The 21,794-nt window shown below is 45.8% G+C and overlaps 1 protein-coding gene across 1 annotated transcript in view; it reads left to right on the forward strand.

Annotated features, from left to right (window-relative positions):
• OCRL (oculocerebrorenal syndrome of Lowe) overlaps positions 1-17,365 on the forward strand; it is a 40,762-nt gene extending 23,397 nt beyond the window's left edge. Inside the window, exons 16-24 of the mRNA XM_012727238.1 lie at positions 2,692-2,802; positions 3,422-3,587; positions 3,847-4,082; positions 10,409-10,432; positions 13,248-13,364; positions 14,220-14,304; positions 14,828-14,955; positions 15,682-15,793; positions 16,069-17,365. Coding sequence (XP_012582692.1) covers positions 2,692-2,802; positions 3,422-3,587; positions 3,847-4,082; positions 10,409-10,432; positions 13,248-13,364; positions 14,220-14,304; positions 14,828-14,955; positions 15,682-15,793; positions 16,069-16,193 — 1,104 coding nt within the window. The 3' untranslated portion in view covers positions 16,194-17,365. The remainder of the gene's footprint in view (positions 1-2,691; positions 2,803-3,421; positions 3,588-3,846; positions 4,083-10,408; positions 10,433-13,247; positions 13,365-14,219; positions 14,305-14,827; positions 14,956-15,681; positions 15,794-16,068) is intronic.
• Positions 17,366-21,794: the final 4,429 nt, after the last annotated feature.

Genomic DNA, 21,794 nt, shown 5'->3' on the forward strand with positions numbered 1-21,794 from the left:
CCCTTTCCCCAGCCAGGCCAGCTACCTTAAGTCTTAATTTCTATCTTCCTGGACCAGGTGGGCATGTTCTAGATCTATTCTGATCAGTACTGGCATAGTAGCTGCCAGCAATAGGTAGCTATTGATCACTTGAAGTGTGGCTAGTGGAACTGAGAACTGAATTTTCAATTTTATTGAATTTGAAAAATTCAAATGTTTTTATGTGACAACTGGTTATTTTGTTCACCAGTGCAGTTCTAGGTCTTAGTGTATGCTCTTCTGTTTACCCATATACAATATATTGTTTACATATTGGTGTGTGTAGGTCATAAACGGTCCCTTACTGTATGTGTATACTTGGTCTGCAAGTTGCCTTTATTTTTTAAATTCAGCGGTGCATCTCAGAGAGCTTTCCATGGTATTACCTAAACATCTCAGTTTACTTTTTTTTTTAAGTTCCTAATTTTGTTGGTAATTTCCTTTTCTAAAAAGGATGTATCAGGTGATGACGTTATATGGTGTTCTTCCCCTCGATATATCAGAAAGGACTGTGATTGTGCTAGCCTACTGAGAAAAGCCTTGAATTTATTGAGTAACCACCCTATATTTTGGCCTCTTTGGCATGCTATGATCAGATGCTTTTAAACCCACATGATAGTTTCACCTCTAGTGGCATCAGTGACGATTAACAAAGGGAACAACTGCTCAGTGGCACATTAACTATAGAAGACTCGTGGCTGGCTGAGATTAAGCTGGAATAGGATTTCCACTCCTGCACTTGGTAATGGGACATGTTGCCTTGGCTTTAGGCTTTGGTGGGCATAGATTTGGCTGGAGGGTGTTTTAAATATAGATGCATAAACCCCACCATCAGCGATTATGATTGTTAGGCTGAGACATCTGTGTCTTTAAAAACTACCCAAGTTCATCCTGTTGCACACCTAATACTTTAGAAAGGGTCTTACAGTCAAAGCCCAGACGTCACTTCTGGTTTTAGCTGTGGCAATGAGCAACTTAGTTGATCTTTTTGTATCTTGATATTCTCGGCTATCAGAAGAATAAATGCTTGCAATGGTTGCCTCACAGGTTATTGTGAAAATCAGATGACGTCTAAAATCTTTTTAAAATAAAGAATTGCAAAATTTTGAAAAAGTATACAATTCTCTTGACTTAACACTGTACTATGACCCCCTGTAACACTAGTGATGGCTGACTCCTCGGGTCTGTAAGCAAATGCTTCTCCTATCTTGAGATGTTCGGCTCCACTTTGACATTCTTATCTTCCACATTTGTGGTAGAATCTTTCTGCATGTACATTAGTCTTTTTTTGTTTTTACATTGAACTTACAAAGTTTTCTATTCTAAAAAAGAAGACTGGTATCGGGCCCTCCCTGGTGGCGCAGCGGGTTAAAGCACAGCACTAAGAAGCTAAATACACATCAGCATGAGTTTGATCCCCGCCCCGGAGGTGACCCACATGGCGCGGCAGACCTCTCCTGACCTGCCCGCTGCTCCCCTCAGCAGTGTAATTTCGTTGATCTGCCTGTTCTGCTCTCCACTCTGTTTTTGGTGAAGCCTCTCACTGCCCCTGAACCTCTGACCTGTACTCCAGTTCTGTATGCACAAATAAATCTTAAAAAAAAAGAAGACTGGTATCTCAAGTAGTTAAAATGCTATGCTAATTATGTTCATTATGGCACTGATTTGCATTGATTTTTAATAGTTAAGTAAAAGCCAGCCCTATCAGTAGGCTGAAAGTGCCATGTCTGGCGGGACCTTTTCTGATCTACTAGTCCAGTTGATTTGTCTGTTTTTAATGCTTTTACTCTAGCTTAGGACATTTTGTGTAGGTGGTTTTTTTTTTCAATAAAGATTTATTTATCTATCCATACAGAACTGGAGTACAGGCCAGAGGTGCCAGGGGGTAAGAGGATTCACCAGAGACAGAGTGGGGAGCAGAACAGACAGATGGACTGAAATACACTGCTGGGAGGGAAGCAGTGGGAAGACAGGAGAGGTCTGCCACGCCATGTAGGTCAGTTCCCTGGCCAGGGATCGAACTTGTGCTGCAGTGGCTGCCGAGAGCTTCATAGTGCCGCGCTTTAACCCCTTGCACCACCAGGGAGGGCCCTGCAGTTTTCTAAAATGGCCATAAGGTTTCATTTACTAACATACCTTTATTATGCTATAATCTGGTCATTGATGTTATGATTCTTGGCGTTGTACATAGCAGCTAACAGAATTAAATGCTTGAATCATTTTTTGTCTGCTGAGTTTCACCACTTTGTCACCACTATTAGACACAGTAATAGGAATGTTTCTTTCCCATCCTTTTGGAGAGCATTTTTACCACAATTGTCATATTCTTTTCCACCACCAAATACAGATGGAACAAGAAAATATTCCTCCTTACCACAGAGGTTTAAGCTAACCAGTTTACCTTACCTTTACCTTAAAGTGTATGATTCTATAATGATTTATGTATGTTTTAGTGACCTTTTAAATATTGTTAGAGACTTTGAGAGATAGAGAACAACAGACTAAAGTAAGGATCTGTTTCCTTTCAGATATCAGAAAGTATAGAAGAACGTTGTTAGCATCACAGTGCATTTTAAATGATTGCTGTCATGATCAGTTTTAAATTGCTAGGCACTTGCAAAGAAAGATGAGTTAGGAGCATGTTAGAGTGAAAACGGGTTCATTTTCTTTCAGGTGAAAATTGTGGATGATCGGAGGTACCGCAAAGTGTTTGAAGATATTGTACGCATCATGGACAGAATGGAAAATGACTTCCTCCCTTCCTTGGAACTCAGCAGGAGGGAGGTGAGCAAAAGCACATGGCTGCCTATTGTGGTCAGCAAACAGCAAGCTGTTTTATGTGCAGAAGGCAATGCAGCAGCGTGGGAGAGGGACTGCCTCCACGCCAGTCCCAGCACTGCCATTTTAGTAGCTCTAAGACCACAGGCGAGTGTGTGACCCACTCAGCCACAGTTGCCTCTTAGATGAAGGGGTGTTGGGGATGATTGCACAAGTCAACACACGCAAAACTCTTATAACCGTGTCTGACATGTCATCAGCCTTCAGATGTTAGCTGCTCTTCAACATTTCAGAGTTGCTGGTCAGTCCACATCTCAGGACCCAGGACTTGTTCACGGGCCGAATACCCTGACCCGGGGTGGGGTTGTCCTCCTAGGATCCCAGGAACAATGAGAAATGAGAGTAGCCTAGAGAAGTAGCAGGAGCTGCCCCCGTGCAACTGCTGGTGTGAGTGTAACATGCAGGTGCAGATGGCGTGTAGCTGACTCGGTTGGTGAATGCACACAGCAGTTGCACACCTCGTCAGTGATTATCGTATTCATTATTCATATTCTCTATGGAATAATCCAACTGACTTGCTTCCCCTACTAGTGATGCATGTTTGTGTCTGTCTGTTATTCCCCAGTTTGTGTTTGAGAATGTGAAGTTTCGGCAACTGCAAAAGGAGAAGTTCCAGATCAGCAACAATGGACAGGTTCCCTGCCATTTTTCTTTCATCCCTAAACTTAATGACACCCAGTACTGCAAGCCATGGCTTCGGGCTGAACCTTACGAGGGCTGCTTGGAGCCAAGTGAGTGTTCCCTTTGCTGTTGTCTCTGCTCACCACGTGACGTCTCCTCTTGACTTCCATCCACTCCTTTCGTTTAACTTCTTGTTTTCTAACCACACGTCTCTTACCTTCACTGTCATATTGGGGATACCTCTTTTGTGTGTCCACTTTTTCCTCCATCACTTGATGATTTTGTAGAGGATGTTCCTGTTGGTTCTTGTCCCCTTTTCACTGTTCCACTGGAAGGTTCTCCTATCATGTGATGTCTCTTCCATTTCAGATGAGACAATGGACATTTCCCTCGATGTGTATGTCAGCAAAGATTCTGTGACTATCCTGAACTCCGGGGAAGATAAGATTGAAGATATTCTTGTCCTTCACCTGGACCGAGGCAAAGATTACTTCTTGACCATCAGTGGCAATTACCTGCCCAGTTGTTTCGGTACATCGTTGGAGGCTTTATGCCGAATGAAAAGACCAATCCGAGAAGTTCCCGTTACTAAACTCATAGACTTGGTAAGAGACACCCTAAGGCATGAGGTTCCTTTAGATGAAATTTTAGCAATACTTGACTATTGTGCTTTTGCTATGGTGTTAGTGGGGGTGGGGATGTGCCGTCAGTGACAAATAAGAATGACACTCCACTCTAGCTCTGCTTTGATGAGATTAAGCCTAATGGGGAAGTCGGGAGGGTAAATTTAGAATTAGCTCTTGACTGGAATATAGTATTACTGAATCCACTGAGTTCGATTAATGACTTCCTTCTAAAGGTATAATGCTTATTTGTTATACTCTTCTACTTTGAAAAGACTTGTGTATTAATTAGAATTTAGCTGAGGTACAGTGAATGGGAGAGGCAGTATTATCCTCATAAACATATGAGAAAACTGAGGCACAGAGACAACTTGCCCAGTGTAGACTAGGGTGGCAACAAGTCTGTCCCCCAGATTTTCTAGCTCCCAGTCCAGCACTCCTCACTAGACATCATCAGATCTAATCAAAGTCAAACTCAGTTGCTTTGCTGCAGCACAGACCTATCAGTGCACCTTGGTGTTCCCACCTCAGAAGCCCCAAGGGTCGTCACACAAGTACAGGCTCCTCTGCGCCTTGCCGTGGCATTGGAATCAGAATTTCAGACTGTAGCAGCATCCCAGTGATTGCAATGCACACTCACACTTGATGTATGTTTAATGTGACTCACTGAGGAAAGGAAGGGAAGGGAAGGAGAAGGAGAAGGAGAAGGAGAAGGAGAAGGAGAAGGAGAAGGAGAAGGAGAAGGACTTCCCCACCTCAGCCCCACACCAAGCTGCAACATTGGTGTCCTTCTAGGGGACCTGTTAACTGTCTTCCATGACCCAAATTGATTTTGTGTCTTATTAAGAACTTTTGGGTTTGCGTGCAGGCCTCTTTGGGCTATAAAAAACTTCCTCATCTCTTATCAAAGAAAATGAGGTGAGGTGATAGCTGTGACAACCATTTGCTCACGTCGAGCCTTTGGGCCTACCAGAGTGGTGACTGTGCCATCTAGCAGGGAGGGCTGGATCAGCGGGCAGGCTGCTGGCTTGCCTGAGGGTGATCTGTTCTGTTGCCATGGTATTGTTTTAGCTGTGACTCAGATGGCAGATTAAAACACTTGAGTCCAGTCCCAGCATTCTTTCTTGGAATTATGCTTGCTTCCCTAGAGCCCTGTTACTGAACATATTATTTCTCTTTGAGAGAGAACCATTTTCTTGAGAAATTCACATCCTAAACATTCTGTTATTTTTCATGACACTTGTTTTTTCACCTGCCAGTGTGTTCCTGTCCTTGACATTCAGTATTGTACCTTCCAGAATGTATTCTAAATGAAGCGGTTTTCCCTTTGTTTCTTTCCATCCCAACCACCATTTCCCAGCTTCTGCTTTCCCAGTGATGAGTTCACCATATCCTCAACTTGTCGGATTGTGTCGTCTTGGTAAACTTTTAAAATTTATTCCTTCATCTTCCCTCCTTTGACCTATCTCCTATCAGCAAGAGCCTAGTTTTATTTTTGGTCAGTTGGCCACACACTATAATATGCTTTACTCTAATTGGCCTGTATTAAAGTAATTAGAAGGAAGATTAACCGACATAAAAATCTTTTACTTAATGTACTATCAGGTAATTCAAGCATGTTTGACCATGAATAGGAATGCCTCAAAAATTTCAGTGCTATTAATGGCTCTGAGCAAGCCCTCTTTCTTCTTTTTGTGCACAAATGATTTAAGATTTAAAAAACTAGAGCCTGAATCATTTCCCATCACAAAATCCTGAGATCTGGTTAAATTGTATGTGTGTGCTCATCATTCTTTCAAAACTTATTTTGTTGGATTTAGAATTCTGGTTCTATTGCATTTCAGTGTTACATTCCTGTGTGTCGTTGATGAAATTATCCAGTTAGTGTGGGGCAGTAATCAAGAAATCTAAAATTATCTGTACCCCCATTCATCATACCTTCTCACCCTATTTTGATGTGATTTTGACCTTCTGAAATGCTTTTTTAGCTTTGTTTATTCCCAGATCCAAGATGATAGCTTAAACCCATGAGATGACGTTGTGAATAATGGTATCTGTTATCCTCAGTTGTGTTAATACTCTAAAATTTGGGGGAAACTAGAAATGAGTTCAGTGCCTACGTTGACTCTCCATATACTTTGTCCGAAAGAGTCTCGTCCCATACTGCCTTCCCGCCAAATGCGGAATGACGTCACTAGCCTAAGGCCTTTTCATTGTTCCCGTCCTCAGAGACAGTGAACTTGCCACTCCCAGAATAGCTGCACAAGTGACAGAGGAGAATCTGTAATTACCTTTATCCTTTTTCAGAATTCAGGTAGATTTTTTCTGAGCAGTTAACTACCATATTAAGTCACAGGTAATCATCAATGTTTATTACACATTGGATACAAAGTATTACGGAACTTAAGTGGGCTCCTGTAATTTAGTGATAATGAAAGTTTACTTGTATGGTTAGTAGGGAGTTTGGTTAGAAATAATCTAAACTTTAACCACTCTTACTATCTAATATCCAGTGTGTTTGGTAAGCCATATTTTGGAAAGTCATTGAGAGTGAAAATTATGGCGCTTATAATGTGTATTAACAATATTTTTTTTTCTGGTGCTAATTATTGAAGCCCTTATATGCTATTAAAGTATATTGATTGTCCAGCTAATCTCTGTAAAAATCAATGTCAGAATCAGCCTATGTTGGCTTTAATTAATATTTGATGCTTGTAACATTAACATGACCTGAAATATGCTCAGCACATAATAAAATGAACTGACAGTTATTTGGGGTTCATAGAAGTACTTTGAGTCAAATTCAAGTACTCGTGACACATGTATTAATATATTGGGTGAACAAGCTCTTCTAGACTTAAGTGCTATTAAAGGTTACAAAGGTGAAAACAAAAAGTCATGTATGAAAAATTATAAGATTTCCCTAGGAAGAACAAAGATTAAGCATTAGAATGTGTGACGCTAGTTAGGTAGGATGGGGATGGCGGACAGAGTCTCAGAATCAACTGAGGAATTGATATTGGAGACAGAAGGCATGGAGAATCATCAGGAGACTTGGATGAGCAGTATGAGGCTGTAAATTGATACATTTGGAGAGGCGATAAGGAGTAATGGACAGTAATGGTCAGGCTTGAACTTGCCAGATCTGATTAAAGGTTTTACTTGTAAGTGTACATATGAGAAAAGTTGAGGAATGGATGGACAAACTGCATTTACTCGGGCACATGTCTACTAGGGGAATATCAAAAATTGGAAATAACGAGAATAACAACTTGGCATTTAATGCTCCCCAGTGCTGTTTTCTTTACCTGTTAGGTATAGTTGATTTTTTTCGCTTTATATTCACAAGAACTCATCCTTTTTAGCCCTTCAGTATCTGTGGAGCTTTTTTTGCTTTATATTTTTAAATTTGAATCTGTTTCTAAATGAATTTTAATCTTCAGGTGCATTTGCTACTGGGAAACTTCTAAGTGTAAATGTTGGGGTGAAGAAAGATTTGCATAGCATTTATTGTGCGCAGCTGCACCTGCTGAGCAAATCTGAGCTAGGTTCCCTTTTGAAAAAGGGACCGATGCCCAGTCTTTTGTTGAGAGTGGGCAGGTCAGTTTATTAGCAGTAACCTTAGTATTTCCTTAGGAGATGCTGTTTATTAGCGGAGGGCTAAGTGGTGTTTCTATTTTCAAAGTTAAGCCTGGTGCTGAAATAAATGTAATTTGCATCTATTAACCTTATGCTTGTAGCCAAAGAAATAAACTCTCTAAGTCTGTTGCCCCTCGAGCAATAGCAAGTCAAAGGCCTGATTGTTCTTTCAGATTCGTCTTCTGTGTCCATTTAAAAAAAAATGTCGTTTTCCCACTATCGAAGTCTCCTCTCTTCTGCTTGTCCAACCTTGATAGCTTTGAACGATGCTCTTTGCCTCTATGTCTACCTGTCCATTTTTCCTCTTCAGGGCTGTCAGACTGGTCTTTAATACATGTCGAGGCATTTCATGTCCTTGCTCAAAGGTAGTCAGTGGCTCCCCCAGATTTAGTCCCCACAATTTTCCCTCTGCCATGCCCCCCCAAAAGCAGATGACTCTCGTTTCCCTAGCTCCTTCCACCTCATAGTTTACCTTCTCTGCACCTTTGTCTACTTCTGCCCCTTCCATGTGTTGTGTCCCCTCCCCACGCCTCCCTTAAGACCCCAGGCCACCTTTAAGGGTTAGCTGGGTCACCTCTTCCTTGTGAAAAGTCCGCTGACAGCCCCAGCTGAAAGCCCTATCTCCTTTTGAACCCCATCTTGTTTTTGTTTACTTCCACCATTTATTGCTAACTTACAATCATGATAAATTATGATTCCTCACCCCAGTTCAGCTGCAAACCCGAGTCAGGGACCATTTCTTTCTCCTTTATGAGTCCTGTCTCCTTCCCTGCTCCCCAGAGGTATTCAGCACAATGTCCTGTAGTGGTGGGTGGTCCCTATTTAAAGAATTCTTTTTTGAGGACCTGGTTTGACAGTAGTATATAAAAATTACTAGTTTCACTCATCCTATCATGTGGCCTGGTAGGCATGGTAGGGAAAATAGAGAAGTCTGTCACATAGCCCGGGTCTCTGTTTGTTAATAAGTAGTCTAAGTTTTAAAAAGGTTGCACTCTAAAATTGTGGTAAATGAAATGTTGATACTCCCAACTAAACTTCATTAAAAATACTGTGAATACAGTTCTAGAAATATTGTGTACTTTATAAAGCACTGTTACTCTGATGATTCTTATGTCATCTTATGTGTGGCATTTGAAAGTCTAGGTCAACCCCCAAAAACATGTTTAATTCATAATGTATCTAATATTACTAAGAAGCCTCACCTTATGTAACTGACGTGGGGTTGGGGGGATGTGAGCGAATACATACTCCCTGGCACCTCACTAACAGTGAAATCAGAATTTCTCCTTTTACTATCAGACCCAAGAAGGATGATGTGTCCTTATGCTCTTGGACTTATTGTGAACCCATGGTGGGGTTGGGAAGCTTCCAGTTGGGAGTTGCTGAGGCGGTGTGAGGAGCTTGTGAGGGAGCCAGGCCTTTTGCTGGCATCCTCCGCCACCCATGCCACCCACCCTGGGTTTTAGGCTGCTTCCCTGCTTCTCTGAGGGAATTACTGCCCCTGTGGTAGAAATGACAAGATTGAAGTAACGCTTACCAATTTGCCTGAGGTCTGCAAAAAATTAATGAGACAGACCGAAGATTTGTACTGGGTACCACTGATGCCTGTACTCTTTGCATTAACCCCACGGCCTTACTACTGGAGTTTCTGGCTGGTTTCAACTAGTTGTACTCACAGCTTCCCCTGTCTCTGTCCGGAAAGCAGGCAGATTGTCTTTTTATGAGTGATGTAAGGAACCATAGAAAACAGCTGTAGAGTCAGTCAGACCTGAATTGCAATCCTGATTCTGCCTCCTTGGGCAAATAATCTAAACGCTCAGAGCCTCGGTTTCCTCATCTGTGAAATGGGAATAACACCTGCTTGGCAGACTAAGCGACACTGCTGTGAGCAGTTGGCACAGTTTCCCCACTTCACGGCAGGGCAGGCTGGCCCTACTTATTGCTGCCGTCATTGTTACTGGCTTGTAACAATAGCATGAGACAGAGACTGTTAAAAAAAGGTACTTTTCCCCCTCTCCCCGGTGCTTTTTTTTCTTTTACACCCTGTAGGAAAACACAGTAGGGGATGCCATGGTTCTTCTGACCCATGGTGGCCTAAAATGACACTCACTGACATTGCAGAGGGGCCTCCAAATAGGAGGACTTCCAGGGGCTTCTGAAAATGGGAGTGGGCATGGTGAGACAGAAGGAACAAGAGGCCGGCAAGGGTAAGAGGGTTGGCAGTCAGCAGGAGAGGAGCTTGCCACCTCCTGCCACATGTGAGGCTCACAGCCACAGTTCTCCATGGAGGTGGCACCAGAGTGAGAGAGAAGCCAACGAGCGGCAGCAGAGCCTGCCTCTGGGCAGCATGTGCAAAGACACTAGTGGGCATTTGGCCAGGTCAGGCAGCAGCTGCCTTAGGGCACAAGAGTCTAGGACTGCTCATTTCTCTTTCTTGAGTGCTAGTCTCGACAAACTGCACAACATCCAGTGTGCACAATAGAAATTTTGCATGCGACTGCATTCCTATTTTGAATAATCATGGTTTCTTTGAAGAAGTTAAAGCTGTTTAAGCATTTGTGTCTGCTCAGCCATTGAGTTCAAATAATAGTGATCTGTTTCTGATTCTGTAAATTAATTCTAATCATTTTCTATCTATCAATGACTTTCTTTCCCTGCTCTGCTCTCAGGAAGAAGACAGCTTCCTAGAAAAGGTAATGAAATGCATTGGTGGCTATGAGTTTCCCGGTGCTTGATTAACACTTAACTGTAGTCCCTGGAATTTCTCCTTTTGTTTCCTATATCGGAGACCTCTAGCTCCAAGAGAGAATTCCCCGGTGTCTTGCCAGGAAAGATACTGACTGCACTTGTCAAGTCAAGGAGACCCCTTATATAAAAGGAGCATGACTCAAGGTTCCGGATCTGTGTACTGCCAGCTGTGCTTAAGTGTGTCTGAGGCACAGGATAGAGACTGCATTCCCGAAGTCATTGAGATGCAGTACATACAAGCACTAGGACGCGAGGTTCCAGACCTGTGTTTCTGGAATAAAGTCATTCAAGAGCGGTGTTGATGTATCGGGAAAGCTCATGAGGCGGAGGAAGGTGCTGCGTAGCTATCGCCCGTTTCCAATGAGAGTAGAAGCAGAAGTGGATTTCTATTGCATTGAGAGTGAAGTGGGAGTTAGTGATTAATTACTGAAATAATGCCAAATGTGGTCAAGAAACAGCACAGAATAGAATCGGAACAAGATCGTACTGAATGAGATTTTAAGGATCATCTGTTCCAGCTCTCTGCTGCCTGACAGGGTATGATATTTTCTCCATTTTGAGAAACAAGACAGCAAAGCCCAGGAAGGTGGGAAAAGGAATCTAGAACTGGGACTCCTGAATGGCTAGTGAAGGAACCCAGTGAACACGCTCCTGTGGTGGCGTCTCAACACCTGTCCGTCCTCCTTCCACCTGGAGAATGCCCGCTGCACACTGGGGGAGCTGTCAGGTAGAGAAACATGGGCTTGAGAAACATCCTGCAAGTGCGTTCACACAGTGGCTCACATGACCTCCCCATCTGGCGGGGTTCACTACATTCTGGTGGGGGTGGGGAGCTGCCGTACTGTTGCGCTTTAGAGAGTGTGTCCTTCCGAGGCACCGACTATACCTTGTTGAAAGAAGACAAGCCGTGCCTGCTTCCCCTTGGATATTAGAGTAAGTTGTAGGCTTTGTCATAAGTATTGTTTCTGGTGCGTGATCTTCCTCTAGACTTCAAAGACACAAGTAGGACATTTTGTATTATCATCACATGTGAAGTTGAAAATGGATACTGGATGATGTCTATAACCTGCTGACATTGTATTAACCTTTTTAAACCTCTAAGGATTGAGGTGGCTCTGTTTCCCAGCACGTCCCTGTTAATTGCAGGCTGTGTTCTGTCTTTTCATCTTAGTGCCTTTGTGTGGCCTTCATGCCTTAGTCAAGGAAAAGCACCAATTGGATGTCAGATTTTTTTTTAAGTACATGAATCAGTGCTGAATAATTTATATATGGTAAGTTTCAAGGCATCCACTGAAGAATCTGTACATGTGTTAATGCAGAGTTCATTATGGACAGTGTTTTGGCTCTGAGTACATCTAGATGCCTGGATTTGATATTTGCACCCAGAAAGAAGCTAGTGGATAAGTAACTGACAGTCCTGGCAACTCCACGGCCATTAGGTGATAGAATCCCAGGGATAGAAAGAAAGGAAGCCAAGCAAATCTAAAGAAAACAGACTTTTAAATGGTTAACCAACCATCGTGCTCCCTTCTCTTCTGCATTCCCTTACAAAGGCAGAGAGACTATAAAAGGTCACTCGAGCTCATTGAAGAACATAATGTTAAAAAGGGCTCTCCTGAGCTCTGATGCGGAATGTCTGGATATAGTGAGATGTTTCTCTTCTTTCCCTTAAAGTGACATGGCTGGGGAGTGTGGATGGAATTCATGCAGTTTCCTAAAGCTAGACATACATAGTACAGAAAACTGAGCTGGAGATGGAAGGGTTATATTTTCTCCACTGATACATTTCCGGGGGCTATCTCAGGTGCCCTGAACCTGTTCTAGACATGTTTTTGATATACTTTAAACTTGACTATGTAAACATAAGAAAAATGCATTCATTCCTCAGCTATTTTCAAGTTCAAATCAAGTGACTGTGTCACTTCTGGATTTTTCTCTGAGTCTTTTAGGGGACTCGAACAGAAAATGGAAAGATAGGTGAATGGAATCCAAGCCCCTTGAAAGCTTTGATAAGCTACTAATACAATGAATAATTTTAGGACTCACATTCTCAATCTTTCTAGTATTTCTGGTACTTGGCATGCCATCTGCTGTTTACTATTTTTAGATCTTGAGGTTTATGAGTTTTAGTAACTTAAGATGAGAACTTGTATCAAGTCTGAAGGTGCTCATGAATGTAGGTCTAACGTGGAGTACTGTCTCTTACTTTAAGGGCCAACAAATCTCATCTCAATCAATGTTAGAGCTGTAGTTTTTGTAAGACCTGAAAGACGAGTAGGTTAAAACTCAACGAAAGCCTAACTGTAGGTGCTCGTCTCTGAAAGTGCTGTATCGACAATCATAATTGGCCCCGCTGGTGTGTGGAGTCTACCGTGACTGGAGCACTGATTCCCTGTCACCCTTGAAAGGATTTACAGCACACAATACAAGCGCGAGATAAACATGATAAACCCACATGAAATGCTTGACGGTTCAGTGAAGCGTCCAGAAAAGGAGATCCTTTCAACTGTGGAAATCAGTATCTAGTGCCTTCTGACCAAAAGTGCCCCCGGGACAAAAAATGAAAAATCTTAAAGTATGACGCTCTAACGATACCCACCTAAGAATCTAAAGACAATTAAGTTACACACAGGTGTAAACCTAGACCTCCAAGTCATATACACAACCAACCAGTGTTGTAAGCCAGCAACAAATAAAAAAACTGTATTTTTTAAGTTTTTATTCTGAGACCCATTTGACTCATCCCTCTTCATCTTTTAGGAGAAATCCCTTCTGCAGATGGTTCCCTTGGATGAAGGTGCCAATGAGAGACCCCTGCAGGTCCCAAAGGAGATCTGGCTTCTGGTGGATCATTTATTCAGATATGCCTGTCACCAGGTAAGGGGAAGTGGGCCACCTCTAAACCTTTGAGGGGTGTGTGAGTCCAGTGAGAAATGACAATACTTCATATCAGTATAGTGCTTTTAACTTTCCCAAGCTACCGCCGCTTGGCAACACTGTCAGGAGGCCCGGGCAGGTGGAAGTACCCATCCCTACTGGCAGACCTGGGAGCTGAAGCTTCCAGGCTAAGTGATTTGCCTAAGACCACAGCGTGACCACAGGCAGGGCCCCGTGTGGGCACACCTGGCCACCTCCAACTTCCCCTGCGACCTGCATCTAACGCCTGCTTTAACTGTAGCTGTCACGTGGGCATTGCAGATGAGAGTCCAAAGCCCGTTTCTCGAACCCAGTGCTCATTTTCTCTTAATCCTGTCTAATCTTCTAGCTACCCCCACCCACTCCTCCCGAAAACAGAGCTTCTTGGGACCAAATTGAAGGATAATGTTTTCTTATCTACTAAGGAGCAGTATCATTTGAAAGCAGGACATGCCATTAACTCTTGCCCTAGCATCCTCCAATATGTGAATGCAATTCTCCTGGCTGGATTGCTGCCTTCTACTTGGCAAAGGGGCTCGGAGTAGGAACGCCCAGCATCCCGAGCTGACCTCTGTTCCCCTACTGTAACAGGGATAGGTTAGAATGTTTGATGTGAATTGTCTGATGTGAATTAAAATTCTGCATAGCTTATGGAGGTGATCAAGGAAAAGAGGTGCCATTTTCACACCTCCATGCCTAGCCACAAATACGCCCGCTGTCCCCTGCGCGTCTTGCTGCCCTCCGTATCCTTGGGTGGTGTCCACAACCTTCGGGCTCATTCATGCCGTGTTCCCCTCTTTGTAACCTCTCCGGTAGGAGGACCTATTCCAAACCCCTGGAATGCAAGAGGAGTTGCAGCAGATCATTGACTGTCTGGACACCAGCATTCCTGAGACAATCCGTATCTTTTGCAACAAATCCTAAGGAAGCTGGATGATACTTGGCCAAATTTTTCCCACTTACTTTTGATTTTTGTGTTTTCACCCTTAGTCTCTTCATAAATGTCTTTGGTTGAATAGCACTCGTTGACTGCACACTTGTTTCTCAGGAACTTTAACCTCTTTGTGCCAGACTTTACTAAAAGAAACTCAGGGGAGGGTCACAGGACTGTCACAGGCATGGGACCAGGGCCGCAGCTCGGGCGCTGGTGCTTCAGGCAGGGGGCCGCCCTGCCGCCCTGCGTACTCACTAGAACAAGGACAGGCCGCTCTGGCACCTGCTTTCAAGGACTGCGCCTGTGTGAAATGTCATTCTGCAGGTCCTCTCCACCAGCTCTCTAACTCGGCCACAGTGTATCTAGACCCACGGCATAGCAAAATCCAGTCAGGATCAGTGCCCCAGTGGAAGGACAGAGGGGGGCGGGAGCAAGTTGCCTGCCTGGCCTTTTCCCCGGAGTCCCTTTCCCTTGACTGTAGCGTCCCCAGCTGGCAGCAATCACTCTGTGGCTGAAGCGCTGCTCATTTTCCTGGAAGCCCTGCCGGAGCCCGTCATCTGTTACGAGCTGTACCAACGATGCCTTGACTCCTCTCAGGACCCCCGGGTCTGCCGACAGGTGAGTGTCACTCTGAGAAGGTGTTTGGGACAGGTCCCCTATAGATAAATTGTCATTTTCCAAAGCCATAGGCAGCCAGCCACGGCTACATGTTTTACTCACGGCAGGACAGCAGCCTTGTGAGTTAGGGTCCTTGAATTTGAGGTGGTGGCACTCCCTGTTATGTCTGCTACTGTGTTTCTGGAAACCAGGAAGGCAGACTCCTCTGCTCTGAGGTAAGATTGGTGAAGCCGATTGTATGTGGGATTCTCCCTGACAATACCAGGAAGGCCATGTGATGCTGGGGGTTTTTTCTTTTTGTCATGTTGGTTATTTGTTTTTAAACCCGAAATAATTTGCTCTGCCCTAACTGAGACTACCTGACTCAGGCTACCTGCTACTGGCAGGGAGGTCCAGCCGCGCTGAGTGACATGGCAGAAAAAGCCATTCTGCTGGGCAGAAGCCCTGGCTGGAGGTTACTACCAGCCTGCTTGGCGAGGGGGTGTGCTCATGCGTGTATGTGTGTGTAGTGGCCACACAGGCTGGCCACTGGTGGGCGGGGCTGGACAGTGCACCACTCCGACTTCCAAGTTGTCATTTGGCAGGTGTTTGCAGGTCAGGCATAAGTGAAGAGGTTGCCACAGACGAATGGGGTCCTGTGAGGGCCGGTTCCGCACTGCTTCCCGAGCAGCGGGAGGTCTTACTCCCTTCTCGCTGCGTACTACCCTCCCCATTTCTAATGCACAGGTGATTTCCCAGCTTCCAAGGTGCCACAGGAACGTTTTTCGTTACTTGATGGCATTTCTTCGAGAACTCTTAAAATTCTCAGAATACAACAACGTCAGCGCCAACATGATCGGTAAGAGCGCCCCCTAGGAGCGGGCCTGGGGTGTTGCTGGGGACAGTTTGGGCTCCGTGCTCCTGGTGTGCACCTTCCCTAGCGGCCAGGCTCAGGGCAGTCACCAATGCCCTCATCCCGGGCGCTGCCCTCATCCCCGGGCGCTGCCCTCATCCCCGGGCGCTGCCCTCATCCCGGGCGCTGTCCTCATCCCTGGGTGCCCCAGCCCCAGCCCTTTGGCTTTTTTTAGGTTGTGTCTGACCAGGGACTTCCCTTCTCTCCCTTGCCTCCGCTAGCTACTCTCTTCACTAGTCTTCTCCTAAGGCCTCCACCCAACCTGATGGCAAAACAGACTCCAAGTGACCGCCAGCGTGCGATTCAGTTCCTGCTGGGCTTTCTGCTTGCAAGCGATGAAGACTAAGCATTTGCCTCTTACTACTCCCCGCGATTCCAGAGGCAGAAGGTCCTGGGCACCCAGTATTTCACAGTGATTCGAAAACTCATGCCACAGGAGGAGCCTGTTGCAGAACTTCATCAAGGCTGTTGGCATGAAAAAGCTGTTCCTAGCGCAAAAGGAAGCGAGTTCCTTCACCCTCCTTTACCTTCTCCTCCACAGCAAAATACTTCTAGACTTACGTTGCCAAGCCAAAGTTACCAGATTTTGGTGTTTTCGTGTTTTCTCTTTACAAAGCAAAGAGGTTTGTATTTCTACTCCTTTACCTGCACATGTGTTTGCTGCCCTCCTGCCCAGCAGTCAGATTCTCCTCTGCACCCCAGGCCTAGATTCTGAGATGTTCCCATTGTAGGCCTAAAGCACTGCTCACTATAGCTCAGACACGTCTGCGGTCCTTCGTCGAAAGCACTTTTGCCCCCAGCTGCGCTCTACCCCGCCAGTACCATCACGTCGAAGGAAGTCTGGGTAAGGCCCGTGCCCTGGGGTGCCCCCGGAAGCGAGCCTTTATATGCGGTTGTCAACTGCCTTTGGGCTACTCCAGGGGCATCTGTATGTTTCTAAAATTGGCCTTTCGTGGCTCTGCACTGGGTGGACATGTATCCGCCACAGACGGTCTCTGCTACCCTGTCTGCTAGCAGAGCCTTGGGGATGATACACATGGCGCCCCACTGCTGGGAAAGTCAAAATCAGAGTGGAAGCACATTGAGTATTTCAGAAGTGAGAATATTCACGTTTCACAAGTCTTGCTTCCCACATCCCTTTCTGTTCTTATTCAGAATTGTCATGAGAGCTTAGCATGGATGTGTTTGGGGCCCACCCCCCACTTAGCAACAAGGCTCCTGTGCAATGCTTGTACCACTGTGGAAAAGCCTGCCTGTACCTCCAGGCGGCCTCTCCAGAGATGTGGCTTCTCCCCCGGTGAGGGCACGGAGGATGACCCTTAGAGCCCCTCTCTGGTCTCCTGAAGGATCAGGGGCAGATGCCACCGTGCTCGCTCCCAAGGCTCCCAGTCACCTCATGGGTGATGAGGTGTGGAAGACAGACCAAGCAGTGGGCCAAGCAAGCACCTTTCTTACCCCCATGAGCACCCTATGAGCCCTTCATTTACTCAAGCTCTGGGGGCAGTCTTTTTTTTTTTTTTTTTTGATGAATCTAAGTTGGTTGGCAAAGCAGCACCCAGCTGCTGACTGCAAAACCGTTGGATGCAGTTTGCTTCCTCCTGGTTTTCTTCAACCAAAACTACACTGAGTTTACTAATTCTCTCCTGTTAACATTCACTCTGAGGAGCCGAACAGGCTCTGTCTGGCCTCACGTATTGAGTCCCGACTCTCCTGGCACCTCTGAGGAGAGGCCGACAGTACCACCGCTGCGGGCTCTCCAGGGGCTCCTTTTGTTACGCCTCCTGGAAGTTGAGTTCTTTGGGGAAAGAAGAGGTATGTGTCCGGGGGTCCATGATTAAAGCCTTTCCTAAGTGGGAGGTATGGACCTGGGAATCAGGTTATTGGTGCCAAATAGCTGCAGAGCTGATCGGTCAGGGGATGGGTGTTGAACTCAGTTACTGGAAGACTACAAAGCAAACGCTTTCGCCACCTCCACTAGAGATGTCCTCTCGAGGCAGGAAGTGGCACCGCAAGGTGGTGTGGATGCCATGGGGAGGGCACAGTGCACAGACGGGGAAGGCCTCCCTGGGCGCACTTTCTAGTGTATTGCCAGCCTGGGGCTCTGGGTGACCAAGGATGTGGCTAGCGGAGCTGTGTGCGGCATGTCAGCTGTTTGCTCACGAGTCCATGCACTAAGTTGGCTAACTGCCTCAACTTCTTTGCCAGCTCTGGCCCTAAGATGTACAGAGTCGAGGGTTTTAGACAATCTCTAAGTAGGGAAACGACTAGAGCAGACCTGAGAAATCTGCTTCCCTCCTGTGCCTCCTCCAGCACTGCAGCCTCTTAACTGCGAAGCACCTTTAATGCACTGCTCATACCTCCTCTCGTGGAGGGAGTTCACGTCCAGCCAGTAGGGAAGGGCTCTGCATCTGTTGTCTTAGGAAAGAGATGGTTCACACCCACGTGGTGACGTCACAGTCGTCTCCCTTTCACTGATTTCTGATTCATACTCTGTAGTTGTTCTATTTCCCCCAAAATGTCCCAGTCACTAAGCAAAGCTGCTAGTGGGATTCTGTATTCTGTGTCATCTTTTTTATTATAATTTATTGCAATTTTTTCTGAATAAATAATATGTTGTGTGAAAAATCAAAGTGTGATCTTCGCGAGAAAGAACGTGAGGAGGGAGGCCTATGTCGCTGGGCCCCACTGACCACTGCAGTCCCCACAGCTCTGCCTGTCCGCTCACTTCCTGTCTCACGCGGAAATACCATTTGTGAGAATTCACAATATGTTTACCAGCTCTGGTCTTAAGATGTACAGAGTTGAAGGTTTTAGATAATCTCTTAAGTAGGAGAAACCAAACAGAGCAGATATAAGAAATCTGCTTACCTCCTGAAGCAGATTCAAATAAGAAGCAGCCACGAATTCTGAGAGATGAAGTCCATGCTTTCAGAGGCCAGCCAAGGATCTGTATTTTAACCCCAAGGATTCAGGCAAACAACTGGCAAGAGAAAGGACGTTGATTGTTAATGTGAGCAAATATCAACTGGGTCAGATAGCTCTGGCCCCTTACGTCTGATAAGCCTCCAACACTCATATTCCGAGAACCCAGCTGTCCTTGCAAATAGTCTCAGGAGTTTAGACCTGTCCTCCCTACTCCTGCCCACCCAAAGAGCCTGTTTTCACATCATTCATTTGGTAACTTTTGAAACCCAGTTTTACTAACTCTTGAGATGATGAAGTCCATAGAATTAATAACTACATTGCAGGGGAGGAGGAAGCTCTAATCTGACCTCTAACACTTTGAGAGGAAACCCCTAGCTTGAGCATGAATCCATTATTCCCTCGCTGATCTCTGCTGTGAAATTGCGCATTCTGGTTCCTTCCCCTTTGGGACTGAGGAGGCCTCAGCTGGAGGTTTCATCTCAACCAGGGCCCCCTTCCAGGCCCCTCCAACTATGAGCTTGACCCTGATGAATGTGCTGATTCAGTGTTGTCATGAACAGTTTTTCCCATCCCCACCCACCGCCTTGGCAGGAGAATGTGTTCTCTGCTGAGAGCAAACCCCCCCAGTGAGGGACTGACCCCAGCAGTTTTGTACACAGCAGTAGTGGGGCAGCGCAGCCTCAGTGGCCCATTTCCAGAAGAGAAACTGCTGCAGGAGAGTCACGAGGGCCTTTGTGAGCACAGCACGTTAAAGATCAGCTCTTGGTGTAGCCTAATCTAAAAGCACACACTCACTCTGCAGCGCGGTCTTGAGTGTTAGGGAGACGGCCATAGTGGTCATCCTGTCCAGCCTCCTTGGACAAAGTCACGGCGACAGGGGACTTAAGATCACTTAGGGATAATGTGACTAGTGGAAAGAAGAGCTTATGGTTTACAGGCAGAATGGGTCTCTTTTCCAGCGTTTTGTTCAATTTTTCAAGTAGTCAGCAAAGTCAAAAAGGATGCAGTGAACAGCCCTTAACCCGTATTCCCCAACGCTTCACCTATCGCCACGTTTTGTCTTGTCACAGAAAGGCCTGGTTTTCAGTCTCTCTCTGCCACTCACTCCTTGTCTAGCCTCCGGTGGTTTGGTCTGTACAATGGAATGAGCGTAATACCTATCGGATAGGGCTTCACTACCTCAACCTCACTTCCCAGTCAAAAACTCAAGTGTCTTTCTAGTGCTTTTAGAAAAAAATCCAAATTCCCACAGGCACCAGGCCCATCTGATCTAGTGAGGAGGAAATGAACCGGCAAGTACAGGCTGCTACACCGCAGATTCATGAGCAACGTCATTTTGTTCCGCATCGTTTTGTTATAGCAACAAGAAAAAAAAAAAAGATTCCTGGCTGAAGTTGAATGAAATGCCATTATTCCAAGGCCTCGTTTTATTATACTTCTCATGGCTTCAAGTCCCAATTTCCAAGAACCTGCCAATGGTGTTGCTGGAGGATGTACTGTGGAGATGCTGGTCTATCCCCAGCTGCGGCCCGCTCGCCCCACATTCACTGATACCAGACTTGCCAGCCTCGGGTCCCCTTAGCCACTAAGAACACACTTTTGAAGAGAAGGAAAGTTGTGTCACTTCTTTGTAACAATTCAACGTCTGAGAGAGTACCATCCGCTTTCTAGCAGAGCATAGGGGTGTAACTAGAAGGACGCGGATGTGAAAGAGGGGAGCACGTTAGGGTCGGCATGTGCATTCATGTAAGTGTCTGGTGACTTGCTACCAGCTCGTTTTCGTCACCGTCTCGTGGTCAGCCATTCTTACATGGTCTTGGCTTTGTTCTGAAATTTCTCTGCCGAAGGCCTTTGCCCCCGCGATGCAAGGGAAAAAGCAAGATGTTAGTTAAACATACAAATCAGGGCTTGGTAAATTCCCAGGAGCAGAGAGGACTTCTCTCGGCGGCAGGAAGATGGCTGAAGCATGACTGCCATGCTGCCCAAGACTTTGGGGCTCATTTGCTGTGGTGACCTGGCAGCCAGGTCAAATCAGCCCCCCTGCTCAGCGTGCGTCACCTCTCACCTTCCCCCACCCCTACACACACCACCTTGCACACTTCTATCTTTGTCAGTTGCAGAGTTTCAGGGCAAATTTTTCTGAGAAGAGGGGGTGAGGGTTCAAGTCCTACCTTTGCCCTTTCTGTATGGCTGATCTTGGACAGATGTTAGTTTTCCTCTTCGGAACTCACTTTCCAGATCTTAAAATGAAAGTAGTAATAGTATTTTTCCTTCTAGGACCATCACACGGATGAAGTCAGCTAATACATTGAAAGGGCTAAGGTTCTTGCCCGGTACATAAATGCTAAATACATAGGAGCTAATACATTATCCCCAAGCTTCCACTGGCCCAGGGCCCTGCCTCCCATTTGCAGCAGGTGACTGACTGCACCCTTGACTTGGGGAAAAGGTCGAACTCATCAGTGAAAGTGGCTTCCTTCTCATATCAGCCATTCATTCAACAAGCACTGAGGGTTTCCTGTGTGCCTGGTGCTGTTCAAGGTGCTGGAGATAAGAGAGGAGAATAAGATGAGGCTGATGTAGGGTGCTTCCCTCAGCATGGGGGCAGGGTGGGGTAAACAGACTAAGATAAAGCGCATACCATGACTGCATCAGGCCACAACTGGATCTGAATGGCTTAAGGCCTGAGCCATGTTCCAGGGAACAGGCAGCAAGATGGCCAGTGAAGGTTTCTGTGAGGAGATGTTTAAGCTCAGGCCCAAATCCACAGCTACATTTAAAAAGCCAGCCATGCAGCATCTGGCAGAGAACATTCCTACCAAAGAAAAGATCAAATGCAAAGGTCCTAAGCAGTAAAGCAGCTGGGCAGCTGTAGAAGTTCAGGCACAGCTTGTTAGGACAGACAGACGCTAGACTGCTTCGGTCAGTACCGAGCTCAACCACTTTCTATCTGTAACCATGGAAAATGTGCCAGTGACGACAGAGTTGGGGGAGGGGAGTGCTGGTCAGGTTGTGGGAGGGG

Source organism: Condylura cristata, unplaced genomic scaffold, assembly GCF_000260355.1.
Source record: "Condylura cristata isolate star-nosed mole 26May11 unplaced genomic scaffold, ConCri1.0 scaffold00019, whole genome shotgun sequence".
In the NCBI taxonomy this organism is placed as follows: Eukaryota; Metazoa; Chordata; class Mammalia; order Eulipotyphla; family Talpidae; genus Condylura; species Condylura cristata.